This window comes from Macrobrachium nipponense, chromosome 19, assembly GCF_015104395.2.
Source record: "Macrobrachium nipponense isolate FS-2020 chromosome 19, ASM1510439v2, whole genome shotgun sequence".
Classification (NCBI taxonomy): domain Eukaryota; kingdom Metazoa; phylum Arthropoda; class Malacostraca; order Decapoda; family Palaemonidae; genus Macrobrachium; species Macrobrachium nipponense.
In genome coordinates this window covers 73033286-73047193 of record NC_061088.1, presented here as the reverse complement: position 1 = coordinate 73047193, position 13908 = coordinate 73033286, and the positions used below count along the sequence as shown (strand labels likewise).

Genomic DNA, 13908 nt, shown 5'->3' with positions numbered 1-13908 from the left:
TTGGCTACATCTGGAAGGGATCAGGATCTCGTTATATCTGGACGATTGGCTAATAAGAGCCCAATCGGAGAAAAAATGTCTGGAGGACCTATTAGTGACTCTAAAGTTGACAAAGTCCTTAGGACTTTTAGTAAATCACGAGAAATCCAGGCTGACTCCCCAGCAGAGTATTGTCTATCTGGGGATTCAGATGGATTCTCGGGATTTTCTAGCGTATCCTTCGCTGGAAAGGAGAGAACGCTGCTTAGAAAAGGTGTCAGTCTTCTTAAGGAAAGAACATTGTTCCGCGAGGGAATGGATGAGCTTACTGGGGACCCTCTCCTCGATGGAACAGTTCGTTTCCTTAGGAAGACTTCACCTACGACCCCTTCAATTTTATCAGAAGGAGAAGTGGGATTGGAAGTCCAACAATCTAGGAGATACATTTCCAATCTCGAAAGGGATCAAGGAGAATATCCGTTGGTGGTTAGATCCACAGAAACTAAGCAAGGGAATCTCCCTTCGCTTACAGAACCCTCGCCTAGCGTTGTTTGCAGACGCCTCAGATTCAGGGTGGGGAGCGACCCTAGGTTCGGAAGAAGTGTCAGGCACTTGGGAAGGAGAACAAGTGTCCCTGCACATAAACAAGAAAGAGCTAACAGCCATTCATCTAGCTTTGGTTCATTTCGAGGAACAGGTCTCAGGTCTGGGGATTCAGATTCACTCGGACAACACAACAGCCCTCGCTTATATAAAGAAACAAGGGGGGACGCATTCCTTTTCCCTGTACGAATCAGCAAAGGATCTGCTGATTTGGGCGCAGGAAAGGAAGATCTCTCTCCTCACAAGGTTTGTGCAGGGAGAGAAAAATGTCCGGGCAGATCTGTTAAGCAGAAAAGAACAAGTCCTACCCACGGAATGGACTCTCAATCCTCAGATTTGCCAACAACTTTGGCATCTGTGGGGAAGGCCCAATATAGACCTGTTCGCGACCAACAAGAATCACAGATTAGAAACCTATTGCTCCCCGATCTCGGATCCTCAAGCAGTAGCAGTAGACAGCTTTCTGCTAGATTGGACGGGCTTGGACGCATACGCCTTCCCTCCTTTCAAGATAGTAGGAGAAGTATTGAGGAAGTTCTCTTGCTCGGAAGGAACAAGAATGACCCTCATCGCTCCCTTCTGGCCGGCTCTTGATTGGTTCACAGAGGTGCTGGAGTGGTTAGTGGATTTTCCAAGATCGCTTCCACTAAGGAACGATCTTCTCAAACAACCCCACTTCGACAGGTTTCACAAAAACCTCCCCGCTCTAAGTCTGACCGCCTTCAGACTGTCGAAGGACTTGTCAGAGCAAGGGGCTTTTCACGAGAAGTGGCGAAGGCTATTGCAAGAGCCAGAAGAGTCTCCACTTCAAAAGTATATCAGTCGAAGTGGGAGTTGTTTAGAAGATGGTGTAAGGGAAAGAAAATATCCTCCTCCAGTACCTCTGTAACTGAAATCGCAGATTTTCTCCTATATTTGAGAAAAGACTGTAACCTGGCAGTTTCAACAGTGAAGGGTTACAGAAGTATGCTGGCCTCAGTTTTTCGACATAGAGGAATAGATCTGACGAATAATAAAGATCTTCATGACCTTATAAGGTCTTTTGAGACCACGAAAGAACATGTAATCAAGAAGCCTAGCTGGAACTTGGATGTGGTCCTCAAGTTCCTAATGTCGGAAAAATTCGTACCGTCTCACGCAGCTTCGTTTAGAGACTTAACTAGAAAGTCATTATTCCTTTTTGCGTTAGCAACAGCCAAGAGAATTAGCGAGTTGCAAGCTTTGGAAGGTAAAGTGGGGTTTAAGAAGGATTCAGCGATTTGCTCCTTTAAACCATTTTTTCTAGCAAAAAATGAAAATCCCTCAAAGCCTTGGCCAAGAAGCTTTGAGATAAAAGGACTAGCTTCATTAACAGGGAGAGAACTAGAAAGGACTTTGTGTACAGTCAGGCCACTCAAGTTCTACCTGGAGAAGAAGAAGTTGCTGAAAGGTACAGAAGAAAGTCTTTGGTGCTCTGTAAGAGATCCGAAAAGAGCGATTTCTAAGAACGCTCTTACATACTTCATAAAAGATGTAATAAGGGAAGCTCACCTTAAGTGCGAAGAAGAGCATCTCAAGGTTCTCAGAGTGAGAGCTCATGAAGTGAGAGCCATAGCTACGTCTATGGCATTTCACAAAACATGGTCGCTTCAGGCTCTTATAGAGTCGACATTTTGGAGATGTAATTCGGTGTTCGCCTCGAATTACCTAAGAGACGTTAAAATTTCGTACGAAAAGTGCTTTGCTCTGGGAGCGTATGTTTCGGCGAATTCAGTGCTGGGAGAAGGGGCTGAGGCTAATCCTTCCTATTTAGTTTAAGGCTTAAATTACTGTTTATTGGTGGTTGTTTTTATTGGTTAATTGTCAGAGGGAATAGGGAACCCTCTTACAATTCATAGATTGTAACAATACTAACATGGTCAGGTGATCGGGATTGGCTTCAGTGCTCTTTGTGATTTGTTTAATAACCTTAACTCTGTCATGTAAGAGGGCGAGTCTCCATTGATATGACATAAGGTCAAGGCTCTACCATGTAAGTGGGTCAGCCCCATTGGTACGATCCAGTATAGGCTCTGTCGCGTAAGCGGGCTAGCCCCCATTGACACGATCCAAAGAGTTATTCAACCATAGGTTCATTCCTCGTTGAAACTCTTGAGGCAAGCAGACTCATCGACAGTAGTCATGAAGTCTTCAGCCCAATAAGGTAGGAACTATGGATTATGTTATCCAAGAACATAGGTTGTTTTTTTCCCTGTTTTTTAATGTATTTAGTTTAAGTATTATTTTGTTTTTAGCTGTCTCTTGCCTGCCACCAAGGGTGCCAATCAGCTAAGTATATATCTGCTGGGTAAGTTACTTGTACAAAAATGATATTGTTAAGATACAATAAAGTTTTGTACATACTTACCTGGCAGATATATACGATTAATGGCCCACCCAGCCTCCCCTCAGGAGACAGGTGGAAGAGAAATTATGGCTTAGAAAACGGGAATAGTTCCAGACCCCGCCACCCAGCGGCGGGAATGGTGGATCACCTGACCTACCTGTCGCGTGTGCCGCGAGTTTTGAAATTCTGTCGGGACGACCGAGTCTATAGCTAAGTATATATCTGCCAGGTAAGTATGTACAAAACTTTATTGTATCTTAACAATATCATTTTAGCTGCCATTGTCCCACCACCTAAATGTGTCAATCAGCTATATGTAACCACCGGGTAAGTTATATAAGTGAAAATGACATTTTTATAATAATATAAAGTTTCACTTATACTTACCCGGTGGTTACATAACGAAGCCCGCCCTCCTCCCCTCATATGGACAGGTAGGCATGAAACTTCTGATTTATTGTTGGAATGGTTCCCGGTACCCGGTAGAGGGCGGGAGTAGAGGGATCACCTGTCAAACCATTAGCGCTACCGCGAATTTCAAATTCTGCCGTGACGTCAGGAGACGACAGCTATATGTAACCACCGGGTAAGTATAAGTGAAACTTTATATTATTATAAAAATGTCATTTTTCAGAGCATCCCCTCTTACACAATTCTTGTGTGAAACCAAAATTTAGATCCAGGTTGTATGAATACCCAAAATTTCTTACATGAAATAAAAGAGAGAATTTACTATTCCCTTACACATACTCTTTTATAGGCAGCTTTTCAAAAGCAATTATCAAATATGACTACAAAAGGGTTAATAAACCCCAGGAGTCAGGATCCTCAGCAAAACACTGTACACTCAAAGAGGAATTAAAAAATGACCAAACTTTATAAAAATAACCATATTTGTTTACCAATTAAAGATAGTCGTAAATGATGGTTGGGGCTAGAAACCGCATTCAGCTACTACAACAACAACACAAGCATTCCCCATTCTCCTACACTAACAGGTATATCGACACTTGAGGGGATGATGATTAGTTATGCTCGATTTTGTCCTGGACTTCGTAGCAAAGACTCAGAGCCCATCGGTCCTTGATGCCAGGTTCGAGTCCTTTACAATCCTCTTCCTAGAGGGCTTTGTTTCTAATGATCCAGACAAGATGCTGCTTTGTCCAATTAGTGTGATGCGGCAGTATCTGAAGAGGACTTGACATCTCCAGAATGAGTGCCAACAACTCTTTGTTAGCACTGGCATGCCCAAGAAAGAAGCGTCCAAGAACATGTTCTTTCTGACTTTGTGAGACAATCAGAAATGTGTACTCTGGTGCAGGCAGAGACAACAGTAGTACCTTTGTCTGAGAGCTCATAAAGTTAGGCATTGCACCTTCCCTTGCATTCTGCTAGAACCTGTTGGTTTCTCAGGGACTGAAGCTGGGGTTGTGGTCGCGTCAGACCACCTTCACTTCTTTTTACCTTTGGGATATGTATAACCCACAAGTCCTTTGACACTTTTCTTGGGACCCGTGGTGGCTGCTCAACAAGTTGTTCAGCTTACCCAGCTCCTCTAACAGGACAAGGTTGCATCTCACCTTTTGACGTATGGTATGAATGAGAAAGTGACTGGTGCTCCTCCTCCTCTTATTCATCCTACTCTCTTCTTTCAGTCAGAGAGTGGATGGGCCACTACATGCTGGAACTCGCAGCTGATGCAGATAGAGCTTTCATTCTGTGTTCTTTGACTAGCAAGGGAGGGAAGGAGGCCTTGACATTAAACAAACCCAATGTTTATATTTGCCTTATGTGGCTACGTTTACCTCCCACATATAAAAATGGCGCAGAAGTTTTACTAATGATCATGCAGATCTCATACTCCTGTCAAATAGTCAGAGGCTTAATTTCCTTCCTTGCTCCCTCAACCAGGAAGGAAATTGAGGTGTGACGAATGCCTCTCTGTTCATAGAAGCTCACTCATATTCTTCCCTCCAACCAGTGAGTCTTCTTAATGTAAAGGACCGAAGGTTTCTACTGTATCATGTTGGAACAAATCACAGTTTTTAAAAGTATTTTGTATTTTTCCAAACTGTACAAACCTGAGGTCCTTTATGTAAATGCTCACCTCATCTAACCCCTCAATCTGAACCTGGACCTAAAGCAAATTGGAATGTTTACATCTGGTCGGGATGGGACTCTTGACTACTGGACATTATAACAGCCTAACTGCCTTGTTTGAAAGTGCAATAGCCGTTTTCCAGTTAGGAAAAATATGATTTAATTTTTAAAATTTTGATTTAGAGAGAGAGAGAGAGAGAGAGAGAGAGAGAGAGAGAGAGAGAGAGAGAGAGAGAGAGAGAGATAATTTTATTTGAAGAGAGAGAGAGAGAGAGAGAGAGAGAGAGAGAGAGAGAGAGAGAGAGAGAGAGAGAGAGAGAGAATTTAATACTGAAGAGAATTATTTTTATTATTTCATGTTATGTATTATTTAATGCTTAAATAATTTTTTTATCATAAAAATGAATATACTCATGTTAATAACATCAACATATACTATGCTCTGGCTACAAAAGGTTGAGACTCAAGGGTGATTAGCACTACTGCCATATTGTCTTAAACTCGTTCAAACGTTTCAGGAAAAAGGGTGACAATTTGGTAGATTTGGCACAATTTTTGAGCGGTGCTGCCATATCCTCGTGTATGGATGATTAAGGGAATTGACAGCCAATGGTCACAGTAACAAGAAGATTGTCTTTTGCTTCCCTTCATTCGTCGGTATAAAAGCAAAACACGGAGGTCAAAACATTATACTAAGATCTTGCTGTACATTTTTCGAGTTGCTTAATGCAAAATTTTACATTTGTATATGTGTGTGTACATTTATATACTTTTTGTGTGTATACTATATGTGTAATATACTTTTTATATAAGTACATAGGTTAAACGTAAGCATACACATGGCATATATTACTTCAAAACTAAGTCGCTTGTGAATAAAAGCAAATAGCTGGACAGTACACTCATATATGTCCACTCTCTGGATTAACTTTAACCTTGAGGTTAATCCTGAAAGTGCACCTTTTTGGATTAGGATTAAATACCTCCTTCGGCAAGATGGGAGACGTATCAACGCCGTTAATTGTAGGAAAGTCTCAACCTTTCAAAGCTAGAGTATAATTAGTGAATTTTTCTCAACAAAAAAGTTTGCAAACTGCCAAACTTTTCATAAATAATTTGTAGATAGGTTCCACAGAAAAATCCACAAATAGGTGAGATCGTGAACCTTAAGAATGCGAATACAGTGGGTTTACTGTACATCTAACTAATAGCAGTGATTATTCATAAGCTTTATTCTACTTTTGATAACACAGAACCCAGTATATTGAATGAGCGGACAAAACTGTTTATGTAGGGGGTGATTTCTATCATCCGAGATTTTCTGTGGTCTGACAGTGGCCTGGTCCCATGGGTGCCAGTTTTAACAGGTTGGACTGTATTAAATGGTAATGTTAAAATGTAGGGGTAATTGGTACACCATGCTAATATACCAATGAAAGAATAAAGTTCAAATTATGAATTTTTTACAATTTATTGTTGTTGAGGTTCCTGTTTTTTTCTTTCAGGGTAAACCAGCTGCAAAGGCAAAGAACAAGAGAATGGTTGCCAGAGACAGTGACTCAGAGGAAAATCAGCCGGCCAGGGGAAGTGGATCTGAACCTGAGGAAGGTTGGTTGGTTATTGGCTCATTGTGTCTCATTCTTAAGTCAATTTAGAATTTTAATGCTAAGACTCATTATTAACAGCGATGTTCAGTCAGGTTTTCTGTTTATGGAGTTAAATCCCTGACAGGTTTTGTCTACTGTATCCTCATCTATCTTTTCCCCATCTTTACCCATTCTCCATGACCTTTTGGGTCTTCTTACATCCTGGAAAGGGATGCCTCGCATATCATACTGTAAACTGAGCTGAAGGTTGTTTGCCACCCTTCTGCAGTCCATGGCTGAGTCGCTTTTTGTCTTGTAATATTTTCCATTCCCTTTTCTGTTCATCCATTAACTGATCAATTTGCTCAACATTACTCCAGTTATCACCTCCCTTATTCTGATGGATCCTTTTAAGCCAGCTGTATGAAAATCTAAAAATAGCATTTGACCTTGCTACCCCAGTTTATATTCCATACTCCAAAAACCCAAATCTCTCATCTCATTTCCTATGTATGATGTGATCTTGCCAGCATACTCCATCAGTGAAGCTCACCATTTGTTCCTACACAAGTACAAACCTCAGTCTTTACATAGGATATTGCTTGTGAATGTGAGCAGGAATGGCCGTTATCTTTCAAGCAAGGTCGTTAGCTACCTATGGAACGTGGGGAAGTTCTGCCCATTTGTCAGTCTCCACTCTGCTTTTGCCTACTATTGTGTGAAGATGTATGCTGTGTTCTCTGCCTGACTGCTGTTCAACTTTGTGTTTTGTTTGTTGTGTTTATATGAGTGTTTGTTTGTTTTTATGCACAGTGGACCCCTCGTATTCGCTTTCTCCGGATTCGCGGACTCACACATTCGCAGATTTCTCTCGGGAACATTTCCCTGAGTTATTAACGGAAAATTTGCATATTCGCGGTATTTTTTTATGAGAAATATCCACAAATTCCTTTTTTTTTTTCTATCAATTTATTATAAAATGCACTTTTTGTGATAAAAGTATTAAAAAAAACCGAATATAAAAGTTTTTAGTGGGTTTTTCTTGAGTTTTAACTAACAAAATAGGCTGTTTCATACATTCAACTTACCTGTCAGATATATACATAGCTATCGACTCCGTCGTCCCCGACAGAAATTCAGATTCCGCGGCACTCGCTACAGGTAGGTCAGGTGATCTACCGCCCTGCTCTGGGTGGCAGGACTAGGAACCATTCCCGTTTTCTAATCAGATTCTCTCTGTCGCCGGTGGTATCAACATTGTTGTTACTTCCTCCTGACTGGAATTCTTTTTTCACAACGCTTTTGATCATCTTTCAACTGATTTTTGGTGACGTACTTGGATCGTTGTTTGGCATTCGCTATCGTGGACTGTTTTTTGGACTTGGCTTTGGATTTTCGTGAATATGTCTGACTCTAGTGTTAGTTTCAGAGTGTGTGTGAATGAGGGCTGTAAGGTGAGGATTCCGAAAGCTTCGGTAGATCCTCACACTGCATGCAGTGGTTGTAGAATGGTTGAATGCTCGATTGAGAATACTTGTAACGAGTGTGAGAAACTGAGTGCGCAAGAATGGAAGAATCTAACTTCTTACTTGAAGAAGTTAGAGAAAGATAGAGAGAGGAAGGTGGCTTCCAAAAGCCGGAAAATGTCTAGATCTCGTGAATTTCTATCTAGTTCTGTAGCTTCTTCTTCTGATAATTATGCCCATTCTATTTCAGCCCGTTCACAAGTTGTTAACCCCTCTGATTCTGCCTCAGAAATGGCGGAACTCAGAGCTTCCCTTCAGAAAATGCAGGAAAAAATGGCAGCATTGGAAGGTAAGAGAAGTGAATGTGGTTTCTCAAGTGATTTTAGTGTCCCCAGTGTGGTGGAGGGGGCGTCTGGTCGTCTCTGCGACGCTCCCAGGTCTAGACCGCTTCCAAGCTCCCTGGCCCAGAGGAGAAGGAAAGTCGAAAGCCTTACGGAGGTTGTGGAGAATCCCCAACGATCAGGCGTCCCTTCGGCAGAATCTATTACATCTCAGACTGCCAGGGACAGCTATAGGAAAAGCGTCCTACGAGAGTGCTTTTCGTCATCTAGTTCGCCTTCTCCGAGAAGAGGATGGAAGGAGTCGAAGCTTTCCCGTCCGCTGAAGAGGAATTGGAAAGAACCTGAGCTCAATTCTAGCCCCGAGTGCTTCTCTGAAGATGCGCCTTTGGTAATAAAGAAGGCTAGAAAGGAGTTAGATCCTTGGACTGTAAGAGATCCTCGAGCGCCTTCCAGATCTCCCTCTCCTGATTTGAATGAGTCCTCGACCAGGAAAATTTTGATGAATATGCAGGAACAATTAGCGTCTTTGGTAGGAGTACTTTCTAAAGAGGCTACTCGTAAGAAGGATGATAGGCTTCCGATTAAGAGATCCAAATACCGATCTCCTGTCAGGCGCAATGAGCCTTCCGGGGGAGGTGTCGCACAGGCGACCATCTCTGGGAGGAGCGGAGCGTTAGACAGGAGAGAAGTGGAAAAGGAAGTAACTCCTGCCAAGCGTCTGGCGCCAGCTAGGAGCCAGGCGCCAAGTAGGCGCAAAGAGCCTGAGTTTCCTGTAGATCGTTCAAGGACTAGAACTTCAACCAAGCAACAAGATCCAACTGGAGAAGAGGGAGCTCCTGATAGGAGTAGAGCGCCTGCTAAGCGCAATATACTTGCCAAACGAAATGCGCCTACCATGTTCGATACTCCTACCAAACTCCAGGAGTATTCGGAACTAGATGCGCCTTCCAAAGGCCAGGAGTATTCGGAAAGAGATACGCCTGCCAGGCACCAGGAGTACTCTGATCTCGATACTCCTCCCAGGCGCCAGGAGTTTTCTGAACTTAATACTCCTACCAGGCGCCAGGAGTATTCGGAGCGTGATGTGCCTACCAGACGCCAGGAGTATTCGAAGCATGTTGCGCCTGCCAGGCGCCAGGAGTGTTCCAAACACGATACTCCTGCCAGGCGCCAGGAGTATTCTGAGCGAGATACTCCTGCTAAGCGCCAGGCGCATTCTCCTCATGAAGAGCCTGATATCCGACAGGAGTCTTCCAGGCGTAAAACTATTATTCATGACTCTCCTAATGATAGACGCAGAGAGAGAGTTACTCTTAGTCCCTCTCCTATTAGAAGTGCTTCTTCTTCGGAAAGGAAGAGATCAAGGGAGTCTCGGAGGACGAAATCACTAACAAAGAAGGACTTTCAAATTATAAAGTTCTTTCTTCTCTTCTCTTAGAAGAGTATGGAGATGCTTTGACTCCAGCCGCTCCTCCTCCTCCGCGCGCTCTTTTTTCAAGCACGAAAGCGCACAAGTCTTCATCCTTCATGAAAATGAAGCCGACCATATCCATGAAGAGGGCCCTACAATCTCTTGACTCCTGGATCAAGACAAAGGAGGAGTTAGGAAGGACAGTCTTTTGCATGCCTCCTGCTAAACTAACGGGTAGAAGAGGCATATGGTACGAAACGGGAGAGAATATGGGATTGTCTCTGCCCGTTTCAGCTGAGTCAGACTTCTCGAGTCTCGTAGACTCCACGAGGGGAGACGCCTTAAATTCGGCTAAAGCAACATGGGGTCTTTCGGAAATGGACCATCTCCTCAAGGGACTTTTCCACACTTTAGAAGTATTTAACTTCCTGGATTGGTCCCTTGGGGTTCTTGCTAAGAAGTCCCATGAAAAGGAACAACTAAATCCAGAAACCTTTCATAGCATCCTTACATGCATTGATAAGGCTGTTCAAGATGGAACGGCGGAAGTATGCTCCCTCTTTGGTGCGGGAATACTAAAGAAGAGGGCGGTTCACAGTGCTTTTCTCACTAAGACCGTCTCTCCTTCGCAGAGATCCGCTTTATTGTTTGCGCCTCTCTCAGAACATTTATTTCCTTCTCAGTTGGTGAGAGACATTGCTCATTCACTAACTGAGAAGGCCACTCAAGATCTTCTCAGACAATCCTCAAGGAAGAATAGACCTGTGGCCAGTGAGGAAAAGAAAGCCACTAGGCCAGCTCATCAGCAGCAGCCCTTTCGAGGAGGCCCTCAGGCTAGATCCATCGCCAGAAGGAAGACAACGGAGAGAAGGGGAAGATCTTCCTTCCGTCCCTTTAAGAAGGGAAAATGAGAAATCTTTCCTCCAGACACCTGTAGGAGCCAGGTTACAGTTCTTTGCGGGAGCATGGGAAGACATAGGATCCGATCCTTGGTCGATGTCGATAATCAGGAAGGGTTATTATATCCCTTTCAAGGACAGGCCCCCCTTGACAACATCACCGAGGGAACTGTCCGCCAGATACAGGGACCCTGTTCTGATGGATACTCTTCGTCAAATGGTGGAACAGATGTGGGACAAAAGAGCAATAGAACTGGTACTGGATCACAGCTCCCCGGGGTTTTACAATCGCTTGTTTCTCGTAGCGAAAGCCTCGGGGGGATGGAGACCAGTACTGGATGTAAGTGCGCTGAACAAATTCGTAGAACAACAGAAGTTCAGCATGGAAACGTCTGCTTCAGTACTTGCAGCACTCCGTCAAGGAGATTGGATGGCGTCCCTAGATCTTCAAGACGCATATTTCACGTCCCGATTCACCATTCGTCGAGGAAGTACCTTCGTTTCATGTTCAAGGGAAGGATCTATCAGTTCAGGGCCCTGTGTTTCGGCCTATCTACGGCTCCCCAAGTCTTTACAGACTTGATGAAAAATGTGTCAAGACACCTACACATGAAAGGGATAAACGTCTCCCTATACCTGGACGACTGGCTCATCAGGGCCAGGTCTCGAAAGCAGTGTTTGGAGGATCTGTCAACAATCCTGGAATTGACGAAAGTATTAGGATTGATCGTGAACCTCGAGAAATCTCAGATGGTCCCCAGCCAGAACGTAGTCTATCTGGGGATTCAGATGGATTCTCGGGGTTTTCGAGTATTTCCTTCTCAAGAGAAAATAAGGAAAGGCTGTTCCACAGTATTGAACTTCTTAGAGAAAGAGCGCACTTCAGCGAGGGAATGGTTGAGCCTTCTGGGGACCCTTTCCTCGCTCGAACAGTTCTTTCCTCTAGGAAGACTACATCTTCGTCCGCTTCAGTTCTTCCTGAGAAGCAGTTGGAGTTGGAAGACAGGACAGCTCTCGAACACATTTCCAATCTCATTGGAAATAAAAGATTAATTAAGGTGGTGGTTGACCCCCTTAGAAGAGAACAAAGGAGTATCCTTGGAAGTACGGAACCCAAACCTGACATTGTTCTCAGACGTGTCGGAGACAGGTTGGGGTGCGACCTTAGGATCCAAAGAAGTGTCAGGCACCGGTCTGGAAGAAAAAGTGTCAGGCACCTGGTCGGAAGAACAGGTGTCATGGCACATAAATTGCAAGGAGCTATTAGCAATTCCCCTTGCGCTAAAGAGCTTTGAGCACATAGTCAGAGACAAAGTGGTACAGATAAACTCCGACAATACTACTGCTCTGGCTTATGTCAAAAAACAAGGAGGAACTCACTCTCTCGCCCTATACGAACTAGCTAGAGATCTGCTGATTTGGGCGAATCAAAGGAACGTAGTTCTCCTAACAAGATTTGTCCAAGGGGAGAGGAACGTGAGAGCGGACAGACTGAGCAGGAGGTTCCAGGTCCTTCCTACAGAATGGACCCTTCACTCAGAAGTCTGTCAGAGCCTTTGGTATCTTTGGGGGAAACCTCAAGTAGATCTATTCGCCACGTTTCTCTCCAAAAGGATAGACACATTTTGCGCCCTAGTAGAAGATCCCAGGGCTTATGCAATAGACGCCCTTCTCCTGGACTGGTCAAGGCTAGATGTGTACGCTTTTCCCCCATTCAAGATACTGGGGGAAGTAGTCAGAAAGTTTGTGGCCTCGAAGGGAACCAAGATGACTCTGATAGCCCCATATTGGCCATCCCGAATTTGGTTCACGGAGGTAATGGAGTGGACAGTGGACTTCCCCAGATCTCTTCCAAACAGGATAGATCTGCTCAAACAACCCCACTTCGAGAGGTACCATCAAAATCTACCCGCTCTTGCTCTGACTGCCTTTTGACTATCGAAAGACTTGTCAGAGCGAGAGGGTTTTCTCGCAAGGCGGCAAGCGCAATTGCCAGAGCCCGCAGATCATCTACTTGGCGAGTGTACCAATCGAAGTGGGAAGTTTTCAGAAACTGGTGCAGGTCGAAGAAGCTGTCCTCTTCCAATACCTCTGTGACCGAAATTGCGGATTTCCTTCTTTTCCTGAGGGAAAAGTCGCATCTCTCTGTACCGACTATTAAGGGGTACAGAAGTATGCTTTCAGCAGTCTTCAGAAACAGGGGATTAGATTTGACGAATGTTAAAGATTTGCACGGTCTCATTCGTTCTTTTGAAACATCGAAGTCAGTAGAACCTAGGGTTCCAAGCTGGAACTTGGATGTGGTTCTGAAATTTGTGTCCTCCGAGAAGTTCGAACCACCGCATATGGCTTCATTTCAGGATATCACTAGAAAGTGTTTATTTCTGCTATCTCTTGCTACGGCAAAAAGGGTCAGCGAGTTGCACGCCCTTGAGTCACGAGTTGGCTTCAAAGGAGACTCTGCGATTTGTTCATTCCAGACTCTCTTTCTTGCCAAAAATGAGAACCCTTCGAATCCCTGGCCCAGGAGCTTCAAGGTAAAAGGACTTACTAGTCTAGTGGGCAGAGAAACAGAAAGATCCATTTGCCCAGTTAGAGCACTGAAATTCTATCTGGACAGAAAGAAGCGGTTGGGGGGTTCACAACACGGTCTATGGTGCTCAGTAAAGGACCCCAAGAGACCAATGTCTAAAAATGCCTTGGCCTTCTTTGTTAGAAGTGTCATTACCGAGGCTCATAAGAACTGCCCAGATGACACTTTTAATCTATTAAGAGTAAGAGCTCATGAAATAAGGGCAATTGCGATGTCTATTGCGTTCCAAAGGAATATGTCACTTAAAAATATTTTGGATGCAACTTAATTGGAGATGCAACTCAGTATTTGCATCTCAGTACTTAAAAGATGTGCGAATTACGTATGAAAATGTTTTTCTCTAGGTCCGTTTGTGTCAGCACAGACGGTTCTGGGTAAAGGAGAGAGCACTGATCCTTAAATATGTGTACGTAACCCTCTTGTCGGATGTGTTCTTGTATTTCCTGTGCATGGAAGTGTCAGATGCCGCACAGGCGGCCTTCACTTCTCTTCACTAGGAGATCGAGTGACAACTGACTTTTAGAGGGGTACAAAATTTTTTTTTTGTACTTTTGTATGTGTGATT

At 43.9% G+C, this 13908-nt stretch overlaps 1 protein-coding gene across 2 annotated transcripts in view; it reads left to right on the top strand.

Annotated features, from left to right (window-relative positions):
- LOC135218198 (RNA polymerase-associated protein RTF1 homolog) overlaps positions 1-13908 on the top strand; it is a 122247-nt gene that overhangs the window by 30302 nt on the left and 78037 nt on the right. For both annotated transcript variants that reach the window (XM_064254360.1, XM_064254353.1), the window contains exon 3: positions 6553-6655. In XM_064254360.1, coding sequence (XP_064110430.1) covers positions 6553-6655 — 103 coding nt within the window. The remainder of the gene's footprint in view (positions 1-6552; positions 6656-13908) is intronic.